Source organism: Penicillium subrubescens, assembly GCF_028828155.1.
Source record: "Penicillium subrubescens strain IBT 31985 chromosome Unknown utg000007l_segment0_segment0, whole genome shotgun sequence".
Lineage (NCBI taxonomy): Eukaryota > Fungi > Ascomycota > Eurotiomycetes > Eurotiales > Aspergillaceae > Penicillium > Penicillium subrubescens.
Window position 1 is genome coordinate 2,128,363 of NW_026643157.1, and position 10,942 is coordinate 2,139,304.

Sequence of the window (10,942 nt, forward strand, 5' to 3'; positions counted from 1 at the left end):
GGATTTAGTCTGCTGGTGAGTGGTTATTTCGATCTTGCATACTAAAACATCCTCGATGTTGTGCATGATAGTTGCTTGGAGACGACAAAGCTTGTATGCACAGCATGCGAGTTTGAAGAGAGATGATTTCTTGTACTCCAGAGCTGGGAGCTCTCTATTCATCTATGAACGCTTAGCTCCACTGCTACCAATCAATCGCGACTTTAGTCACTAGAATGTGCATCGACATACAACATGGCTAGGTTAGTAACTGTTGGACCTTTAGGTACAGGAGTGTTTGAGAAATCGATATCAAGGTATATGCTAGAAAGTAGTATGTCGTGATTTCATAGAAATGGTCTCTGGGTAAGCAGAGAACTCCCCGGGCCTTTCTAACTGGCGTTCTTTCGTAGGGGTGTATCTAAATATTCAGTTCCTAATCTTCTTGCCTCAAGCCAAGAGATCCAATTACTCGTCAGATCGTATTGCCACTCTAGTGACAGTAATGCTTAGTAGTAAGCTCGATGCTTGAATTGGTAACCAAGTATGTACGTATCTTTTCACATATCTAACTAAGACGCAGCTTTGGCGGCTGTCGAGACATCCTATCGTCGTTTCTATCCATATACGCCTCTGGGCCAAGGCGACATGGGTGATTACGTAGGTGCTTGTGTTCTATGGGTCAACCTATTCCATGAATTGAAATGGGACCAAATGAATGCTTACCCTGCTTCTTTTGCACTTGGTTGTTTATCTTGCCTTTTCCACCGAAATGAGTGAGGTTGATTACCTACAGTTCTTATCCCCACGCACTTGCTCTGGATATGACCAGGCTACACCTTCGAAAGTAGTCTAACGCGGTCGGTCTCAACCTTAGATTACGAATTCTGTGCGTCTTTGTAAGCTCATTCTTGAAATAATCCAGACTGCTTGAAGTGTCCTTTTGAAAAGAAATAGTCCGCTTCTCTCTACTCTGTGCGGCTGTCTAGCACAAGTAACGCTCTTGAAACAATCACCGCGCTCCCGCTGGCCCCGCCACTCGTCTGACTACGTACGAGTAGCCTGGGTGATCATTAAACCCCGGACAACTTCTTTAAATCGTCGGCTCTCGTCAGCCCGAGAGGAAATGGATCTGTGGGGCGATTCAAATGGGCCTCCTCGCAAGAGGATGCGAAAGGGAACTAAGAGTTGTGTCGAATGTAAGATATCCAGCGTTGTGGCTGATATGCTCAGTGCTAAAGTCTCCCGACAGGCCGCCGGCGCAAAATCCGTTGCACATATCACCCAGATCGCCCAGATACCTGCAATGAATGTCGATTACGAGGCTCTACATGTATTGATCAGGAGCATACCTCCGAGGATCCTGGGTCAGCGGGAGGTTCTAACCAAGGAGACCAGCGATATAGTCTTCGGGAGCGCGTAGCTCACCTGGAGACCACAGTGCAAGAGTTGTCCAAACGGTTGGATCAGCAAAGTACCAATAACACACCTGGTGCGTATCTACCTGTTTTGAAATCGATAAAGCCCACTGGATGCTAACTGGGTTAGCCCGGAATCTACCTCAAACGGAAGTGACTCCGCCAGCAACCGAGTCCGATCAACTCGGTCCATCCAGCGATCAAATTCAGAATGCCCCAGTAATGCAACTATTCGATAATTACCTTTTGAGTCGCCGCGAGGACTCGGATAGCAATGACCGATTCGCAGGAGCGAAAGATACGTCTCCAAAGGCACGCGCAGTACGAGTTGAGCTCCTGTCGCTACTCCCGCCAGTATCAGACATTCGCAAGATCATTGCGGAAACCTCACATTTATGGTGTCTCTGGGACGAGAATTTCCCAGATCTACTGAAACAATTTGACTTTCCGTGGGAGCTTGGCGAGAGTACAGTTGCACCCGCCGAGGTTGCTAAGGCTCTTGTCTGCCTCGCCATCAGTGTCATTCATCTGCTGCCTGAGTTCAGTTTCAGCGCTCTGCAACATCCTTTCGATCCGCAAGAGTTTTCCGCTCGCTGCACGGCTGCCGTAGATCGCCTCATCGTTCGCGATGATGACTTTGCGGCAACGCTTCCTGGCATTGAAGCTCAGATGTTGATTTCAAAGTATCACCTGAACGAGGGTCGGCTTCGCAAGGCGTGGCTGGTCAATCGGCGAGCCATTGAATTTGCGCATCTCGCGGGCATGCACCAGTCAACTCGCACCCAACGACCTTCGGATACTCTTTTCGAACGGCGATTGAGAATATGGTGTGCTTTGACCACATCAGACAGATCGTTGAGTCTGATTCTTGGTCTGCCGTACGGGGTCTCGGAAGCCTTCTTCCTGCCGCAGATCGAACGGCGTCTGGATATGGGCGTTAGCGCCGCGGAGCAGTATATTTTACGAATTGGTGTCATCACTGGACACATGGTTGACCGCAACCAGAACCCGGCCGATATGTGTTTGGAGACCACTTTGAGGCTTGATCAAGAGCTCATGGATGCTTGGAAAGCCCTGCCGAATAGTTTCTATGGCACTACCCCGGGTCCTAATGAGCAGCGGGATCAGTTCCATGCACGAATTCCTTTGCAATTCATGCCAAAAGTACTCCGGGCTCTCCTGCATATGCCCTTCCTGCTTAAATATCCTCACGACCAGCGATTTAGCTTCTGCCACCGTGAAGCTATCCAATCCGCACGGGACGCCTTGGTGCTGTATAAAGTGCTTCGATCGATGACGAGGTCTTACCTGTGCAAGATGATTGATTTCTTTGCCTTTACGATGAGCATGCTTCTCATCGTTCACCTTCACGGTCATGAGAGTGCAGGACCCTACAAGCAAAAAGACGAACAGGACTGGAAGCTAGTGGGTGAAGTCGTCGAGATCCTTGGGAAGGCTGCCACCGAGAGGGGCGGATCTGTAGCTGCGGAGTCAGCCAATATCCTCGGAGCCATCTTCCATACCAGATCACAAATACGGAACTGGGAATCGTCAGCTACATGCAAGGTTACGGTGCCTTACTTTGGAACCATCACTGTCGGAGCTGGAACCAAACTGTTGAGACCCCCAAACAACAACGAACAGAACGACGCTGCTCGAAACTCATGTCCGTCGGCACCTTCTTCATGCAAACCGAGTCCGAGTCATCTATATACTCCCCCATTATCTGACGGGGCATCGGTGTCTCACACAACGGGGACTTCAAATATACAAAGTCCCATGCTGGGGACCGAGGGTACTTCCGGGTATCCCATCCAACCGTTGTCGCAAGGAGAGGATATTGCAACAACCACTTTTGCGGGCATAGAGTCCAACGCATTCACCGGACTGTTTGATGACTTGGATCAGTTTACATGGCCGAATCCAGCTGTTGATCTTGGGCTGGACTATGGTTGGAATTTGAACTGGTCAGAGTAGGGAACTAGTATGGTTCGGACTGTCAGAGATACCACACTGATCTTAGGAGGCTTGCTTGTGGACTGTACAACATTCTGTTCATTTATTCTGTTGATATTTTTGAAGATTACTCTTTCATAATACCATGTCATAGCTTTCACTGGGAATCGTCTCACAACTCTAGCTCGAGATCCCGTATAGACCTACCGGGGTTACGTCGTTTCCCCGGCCAGTGACCTAATTAAAGGGGTTATGTAAGACTGCACTCCGGCGCCCCCAGCAACCAACGACCTCGGGACCATTCGATCACGGCACTCGTGCAACGGCCTTGTGATCGTCCTGACTTGTTCCGGTTTCCATCTGGTTGATCCGGTGCTGCTGCTCTTCCTTTGTATGATCCACCTCCCTCCCAACCTCCTCGCTCCCACTTCTCCCACCTGCTTTCGCCACCATCTCAACCTCCCGGCGATCTGTCCCCACAACACCAACTCCAGAGTACAATAGCAGCGACCATGTCCGAACGCCCGTCAGGACTGGGCCGGACCCCGACAGCACCTCCCATCATGGCGAACGGCCACTTTTCTACGATCGGTGATAGCAGTGATGTCACTTCCTACGAGCATGGAGTGCAGGTCATTGACGGCGATAAGGAGTTCAAGTATGACCCGCCGACACCTGGCTGTTGCGCCCGCCTGCAGCTGCAGGTCTGCGAGCGATCGCGCCTTTGCGCTCGAGCTTAGATGCTGACAGCTTCTCTGTAGTCCGAACTTGTCCAAGTATCTGTCCCTCGAAGATGTCACGAACGCCGGGTTCAATTACCACCTCATCTCCGTGTTCGGCTCGCAGTCGACCGGCAAGTCCACCTTGCTGAACAACCTGTTCGGTACTCAGTTCTCGGTCATGTCCGAGCAAGAGCGCCGGCAAACAACGAAGGGTATCTGGCTGTCGAAGAACAAGAAGCAAGGCGATGCGTCCGCCGAGGGCACCCGCATGGCGGACAATATCTTGGTGATGGATGTGGAGGGTACTGATGGTCGCGAACGAGGCGAGGACCAGGACTTTGAGCGCAAGAGTGCTTTGTTTGCACTTGCGACCAGTGAGGTGCTCATTGTGAATATCTGGGAGCATCAAGTGGGCTTATACCAAGGTGCCAACATGGGTCTGTTGAAGACGGTGTTCGAGGTCAACCTTCAATTATTCTTGAAAGATAAGAGGTATGTGGATCAACGACCGCCTATGCTCGTTCCAGCAAGGTACTAATGAGATGAATTTAGTACTACGCACCGATCTCTCCTCTTCTTCGTCATTCGCGATTTCATCGGCACTACCCCGCTGAAGAACCTCCAAAAGACGCTGCTGGAAGATCTGGCCCGTCTGTGGTCGACAATCTCAAAACCCGCTGGATTGGAGAACTCTACGATTCATGACTACTTTGACTTCCAGTTCTACGGGCTGCCGCACAAGGGCTATCAACCCGACCAGTTCGTGACGGAAACACAAAAGTTAGGCCTGCGCTTCCGCGAGGGCCACCGTGACCCGAAGCGGGATGCGCTCAAGGGTGAGTTCTCTGAGGGTGGAGTCTTCCTACCCGAATACCATCGACGAATCCCCGCGGATGGATTCTCGCATTATGCGGAAGGTATCTGGGACCAAATTGTCAATAACAAGGACCTGGATTTGCCTACGCAGCAGGAACTGCTTGCGCAGTTCCGTTGCGACGAGATCTTGCGGGAAGTGATGATCGGATTCGACGAGGCTATTACTGCATTTGAGGACAAGCAGGCCGAGTCTGTTCGCCTGGGAGCTCCGGAGGTCATTGGTGGCTTGGGTGTGGCCATGCGCGGTACCCGCTCCAAGACTCTCAAAGGCTTTGAGACCGAGGCCAGTCGCTACCATAAGGGTGTATACCAGCGTAAGAAGGCTGAGCTGGAAGGCAAGGTTGATACTCGACTGAAGGCTCTGTTCCACGGCCAGATCGCAGCTGCCCACAAGTCCGGTATCCATGACTTTAGCGAGGCTGTGACCAACGCTGTCAAGTCTGGTCAGAAGAAGGGCGGCAACTACGACTTTGCCGAGATCGTCAACCAGGAAACTAAATCCTCTCTCGAGAAGTTCGAGGAGGTTGCTCGGTCGACAGTAGTCGAGGGTACTTCCTGGAGCAACTATAAGCAGGAACTAGTATTGTTTGAGAAGGAGTTGGCTGAGGTCAGTGGTCGTCTGCGTCGGGACGAGATGAGACGATTGGCCAGCCGCGTTGAACGGTGGGTTCAGTCTCGTCTGGGCGAGTCAGTGGGACTCGAGTTCAACAACCTTGGTTCTGGACGTGCTGGCAATGGTGCACCCGAGGATGGCGACAAGCCTATTGAGAAGGCCTTCTGGGATCGAATCTGGAATGTGTTCGTGGAGACTGTGCTCGATGCCGAGCGGAGGTTCACAGACCGTGCCAGCAGCTTCGATGCTAGCCTGGAAGAGGTCGATGTTGGTCTGTGGCGCTTGCGTCGCAAGTCCTGGGGTGTTTTGCATGCCAAGATTGACGAGGAAATGACCGAGGGTAACTTGCTGCTGAAGCTGCGCGAGAACTTTGAGGACAAGTTCCGGTACGATGAGGCTGGTGTGCCACGAATCTGGCGCCCAACGGACGATATTGAGGGTATCTATACACGCGCTCGCGAGTCTACCCTGACGTTGATTCCTCTTCTGTCTCGGTTCCGTCTTGCTGAGACAAATGCTCCTCCCCCGCTTGATCGATGGGTTGGGCATACTCCCAGCACTGCGACGCCCGCTGATGAAGAGGATCTGGCTCCTATTGGTGGTGTAGATGAGGACGAGGGCAAGAGCTTGGAAGAGGAAATGACCATTCTCGGTGATGCTAAGCGCCAGGAGCTCACTGTGCGCTTCAAAAAGACTGCCGATGGAGTATACGTCGAGGCCAAGCGGAGTGCCATTGGTGGCATGACCCAGGTTCCACTATACTTCTACGGTCTTCTGCTGGCCCTGGGCTGGAATGAGATCATTGCGGGTGAGTTATTCACAGTCTTTTCGTCTGTTATCAATTTGCTAACTCTAAACAATTCTAGTCCTCCGCAACCCAGCCTACTTCCTACTGTTGTTTGTGTGTGCTGTCGGCGCCTACGTCACATACCAGCTCAACCTGTGGGGCCCTATCATCAAAATGACCGAAGCTGCCTCCCAGCAGGCCCTCGTGGAAGGCAAACGTCGCTTGCGCGAGTTCCTCGAGCAATCCGACACTGGCCGTCAGGCTATCGCCATGTCTGCCTCGGACAAAGCTGCCAGCAAGGAAGAGTATGAGATGTCTGACATGCCAAAGCGAACCTCTGGCTCGAAGACGGACGATTTGGATGACCTGTAAATTTGTTTTCTTTGCTGCCCTGTGGGCAAACATCCTGTACCTTTTTTTCTATGGGGGTAGATCTGCTATAGCATTCATTGGCATTTGTTTTCGGTACGACTGCAGCTGGACGAAAATTTGATCGACGCTTGGCGATGTTTCCGGATATGATACTGGAAATCATGTTGAGATTTTGTTCTACTACATAGTGGTGGTAGGAACTTAACAGCAGAAGTGGGCCGGGTGGACGTTGGGATAATTAGTTCTTTGAAGAAAAATATATGTCACGATAGATCTATCGACAAAGCTTGGTCGATGGTAAAGTCATTGCTTAGCTCTGGATGATTTCAATTATGATGTGTGCAGGGGACGGGGGCCTCAGTCTTGCAACCCTTATAGTAAGCACATGGTCTCCAACTATAAACGCAACCTGAAGTAACAATCCAAGCGACCAAAGGACCCGCCACAAAACAAGATGCAAACGCCTGGGAGTCAAAACCCAGGACTTCAGGTTAAAAAGTCTGCAGAAGCTGACGATTGCTTAGATCTGGAGAACTACTGCATCGCGGATCATAACTGAGTATCCCACTTTCCCGGCTCATCGCCCACTTTCCCGATCGAGCGGTTGCGGGGTCATTTCCCCCGTCAACGCAAAACACGGACATGCTCCGAATATCGTGGGGGTGCTTCTGCTATATAGCCTGTTGCTAGCCTGCTATGCTTGATTGCCCCGGCTAAACTCAATCTCCAACGTCGTACAAAAGAGAAGCGCAAGCCCCCGAGCTGGGCTCATAATACCCCGCACTCGCCAGCATCCTCTACACCTACATCAAATCCGATCAGCATGTCAGGAATTCCACCGCTTCCTGAACGATTCGATGATCTCCCCGACAAGCGTCGGTATTGGCCTGCGCCCGCCGGCTCGGAAGAAGAGGGTCTAGGCATGCTGCGCATCCTAACGCCAGAGATAGTCGCAGAAGCGGCACGAACGCAAATCCAGACTGGCGAGCGAGTGTGTCTAAACTGGGACATTGAGAACTTGAACCCACCTGGATTCGGTCGCAAGCCCTTTGAGCACCGCATCAAATGGGTCAACGAGGGCGTTGCATTCGACGATGAATACCACTTCAATCCTCAACAAACCTCACAATGGGACGGCTTCAGACACCATGCCAATAAAGACGGTGTCTTCTACGGCGGCACGACAGCTGAAGAAATCATGGACACTCAATCACCACGCATTGGAATCGGATACTGGGCGAAGAAGGGCATTGCAGGTCGTGGCGTTTTAATCGATTACGTCTCGTACGCCCAAAAAAGAGGCATTCCTCTAAACGCGCTCTCTCGACAAATGATCTCTCTCGACGAAGTTCAAGAAATCGCACGAGACTGCAACATTACCTTCCAAAAGGGCGATATTTTCTTCCTCCGCGTGGGCTTGCCAGGGACATGGGCGGCTATGTCTGCGGAAGAGCGCAAGGCATACAGCGAGCAGCGCATGCCGCAGCATGCAGGTATCGAACAGAGTGAGCGAGTACTACGCTTCATGTGGGATAACCACTTTGCAGCTGTTGCGTCTGACGCAGTGAGCTTTGAGGTGTTCCCTGCGATCAACGAAGAGTATGATCTACACCATCACCTGTTGGCTGGGTGGGGAGTGCCGATTGGAGAGATGTTTGATTTGGATGAGTTGGCGGCTACTTGTGAAAGATTGGGGCGTTGGAGTTTCTTTATTTCGAGTAGTCCATTGAATTGTGCTCGGGGAGTGTCTAGTACGCCTAATTGCATGGCGATCTTCTAGAAGGTATGGGATTTGATAAGTTGAAGCTATGTCATGCCTTGGGTTAGGGTGAACATACATCAGTCTCCATATTAGTGACGTCTGAAAGGACCTCATGGAATGGAGATAGAAGGATTCCATGAGATAATGCATTATACAGTATTACTTGTAAACGGCGGACCTGTGAATTGCCTGTTCCAGTTAGTTTTGCCTTTCTAGGTTTAGTGCCCCAATACGCCTCCCATTCACGATGAAACGAGTCTTAAAATGTAGCCTCGACAATTCACGTCTCATATTATAACGATGCGTACGATATACTAGTCGACTGGATAGCCGACCAACCATTTGGAGGTAATACCCACTTATTAATCGCTCGTGTGAGATCTCCACAGCATGTGAATAGTTCTAATTCAAATATGAAGCTAGAAACGCAATGTGTAATGAAGATAATATATCCATGAGCTGAACTAGCTGAAAATGGGTAGGGGACACACAAATCCTTGATGACTAAGACGCTCGCACTAACTTAGTTAAGTTAGTTAGTTAGGTTAAGTTAGTTACTGCCGTCGGTGAAATTCAGTTAAACAAAGAGGATTGGAGGATGCAGTTTTGATGGCGAAAATATGCGCATGCTTATGGGCGTGAATGTGCCGGTTCTGTAGGCCTTCCCGGAATTTGGCTAGACGTACCGAGCAATAGTTCTCAGTATCCCAAGTTTTCTGTGTTATCAGCAATCTTAGACTACCATGGTACAATTCATGGCCCCGAGCATGCTGACTGCTGTCTCGAGGCGCTCGTCCCTTGAGACCGCCTTAATGGGCATGAAATAACTAAAAATGACTAACTACAAGAACTTTAGGTAAGACGACGGTCGTGCTAAATGAAAGGAGTTTGCGGGGTAGAAGAATGTGTTAACAGGGACATGTTTCAAAGTGACACAGTTCACGAAAACTTCGGGAAAGCATCCAAATACAGCGAGAGCGCTCCATCACCAATCGAGATCTTGATCCATCACCCCAGGTGGTTACTCGGTATACTTATCTAAGTTTCTGAGCCTGTCTATCATTTCCCTGTTCAGGGAGTTTGTAGCTGTTCTATTCTCAAAGATCGACATGAATCCTGCCTCGGCGACGTATCCAGAAAGGCAAAAACCCGATGGATCGCCTGCGACCCTTTTGCAAGATGACTTTCTCCCGCAATTTCTCCGTTTAAAGAGTCCGTAGGGATAAAGAGAAAAGGTATTTAACGTCTTTAGTTGTATTCTATTTTACTGCTTCTCAATTCACTTTCTTCCAAAGCAATTATCCAAACATAATCTTACAATGCGATCGCCACTGGCCAAGACAGACTTGTGGCCATGCGTTGCCTTGCTACTGGCATGGGTGGGCAGTGTTGCAGCAAGCTGTAGTATCCCATCAACCTACAGTTGGACATCAACTGGCCCATTAGCACAGCCCAAGTCAGGCTGGGCCTCGATCAAAGACCTCACCAACGTGGTTTACAATGGCCAACATCTCGTGTATGCCTCGGTCGCCGATACATCAGGCGCTTATCACTCAATGAATTTTGGGCTCTTCAGCGACTGGTCTGAAATGCAATGGGCAAGTCAGAATCAAATGATTGATTCCGCCGTCGCGCCGACCTTGTTCTACTTCGCGCCCAAGTCCACCTGGGTCCTCGCCTACCAATGGGGTTCAACCACCTTCTCCTACCGAACCTCGAGTGATCCCTCGAATCCGAATGGATGGTCTTCGGAGAATCCGCTTTTCACTGGTAGTGTATTCAACGGCACGGCCCTCGACCAGACCGTCATCGGTGACTCTGAGAATATGTACCTCTTCTTCGCGGACGACAACGGCAAGATCTACCGCGCCAGCATGCCTATCGGCAACTTCCCCGGGTCCTTTGGCAGCGCGTACGAGGTCGTCTTGAGCGATTCCCCCAACAACCTATTTGAGGCCGTGCAGGTCTATACCGTCTCGGGGCAGAACAAGTATCTCATGATTGTGGAGGCGATGGGCGTCAATGGGCGTTACTTCCGCTCCTTCACGGCCGACAGCCTCGGAGGCTCGTGGACTGTGCAGGCCGGTACCGAGAACCAGCCTTTTGCTGGAAAGGCTAACAGTGGTGCTACCTGGACGAATGATATTAGTCACGGCGATTTGGTTCGCAGCAACCCGGATCAAACTATGTCTATTGACCCGTGCAATCTGCAGTTCCTTTACCAGGGGCGAGACCCCAATATCAACCCCACCTACAACCTTCTACCTTATCGCCCGGGAGTATTGACGCTGAACCATTGATTTGTTGTTGTGTTGTTGCTTGCGAGTCAATTGGTGTCACGATGGAAAGTGGAGGTCGGAGAGCTTCGGAAAGAGAGAGAGACCGCAAGCGAGTGGAAGACTTCGCCCCTAGCAACCTCCTGGTCTTCCCTCGCACTTGGTGAACGCAGGCTGAAAA

General features: G+C 50.8%; 4 protein-coding genes across 4 annotated transcripts; all 4 read left to right on the plus strand.

The window, feature by feature from the left end:
* Positions 1 to 1,105: 1,105 nt before the first annotated feature.
* On the plus strand, positions 1,106 to 3,374 carry N7473_010542 (uncharacterized protein; the record flags this gene model as incomplete). The annotated part of the gene is made up of 3 exons (XM_057156481.1): positions 1,106 to 1,178; positions 1,232 to 1,471; positions 1,528 to 3,374. 3 exons carry the CDS (start codon positions 1,106 to 1,108, stop codon positions 3,372 to 3,374), a joined length of 2,160 nt encoding a protein of 719 aa, XP_057005136.1.
* A 282-nt stretch (positions 3,375 to 3,656) lies between these two features.
* Positions 3,657 to 7,045, plus strand: sey1 (dynamin-like GTPase SEY1). Its single transcript, XM_057156482.1, has 4 exons — positions 3,657 to 4,011; positions 4,115 to 4,567; positions 4,628 to 6,372; positions 6,431 to 7,045. Exons 1-4 carry the CDS (start codon positions 3,866 to 3,868, stop codon positions 6,721 to 6,723), a joined length of 2,637 nt encoding a protein of 878 aa, XP_057005137.1. The 5' UTR covers positions 3,657 to 3,865; the 3' UTR covers positions 6,724 to 7,045.
* Positions 7,046 to 7,546: 501 nt separating this feature from the next.
* On the plus strand, positions 7,547 to 8,503 carry N7473_010544 (uncharacterized protein; the record flags this gene model as incomplete). Its single annotated transcript, XM_057156483.1, has 1 exon — positions 7,547 to 8,503. The coding sequence occupies one exon, from the start codon at positions 7,547 to 7,549 to the stop codon at positions 8,501 to 8,503; it is 957 nt and encodes a 318-aa protein (XP_057005138.1).
* Positions 8,504 to 9,804: 1,301 nt separating this feature from the next.
* Positions 9,805 to 10,785, plus strand: N7473_010545 (uncharacterized protein; the record flags this gene model as incomplete). The annotated part of the gene is made up of 1 exon (XM_057156484.1): positions 9,805 to 10,785. The coding sequence occupies one exon, from the start codon at positions 9,805 to 9,807 to the stop codon at positions 10,783 to 10,785; it is 981 nt and encodes a 326-aa protein (XP_057005139.1).
* Positions 10,786 to 10,942: the final 157 nt, after the last annotated feature.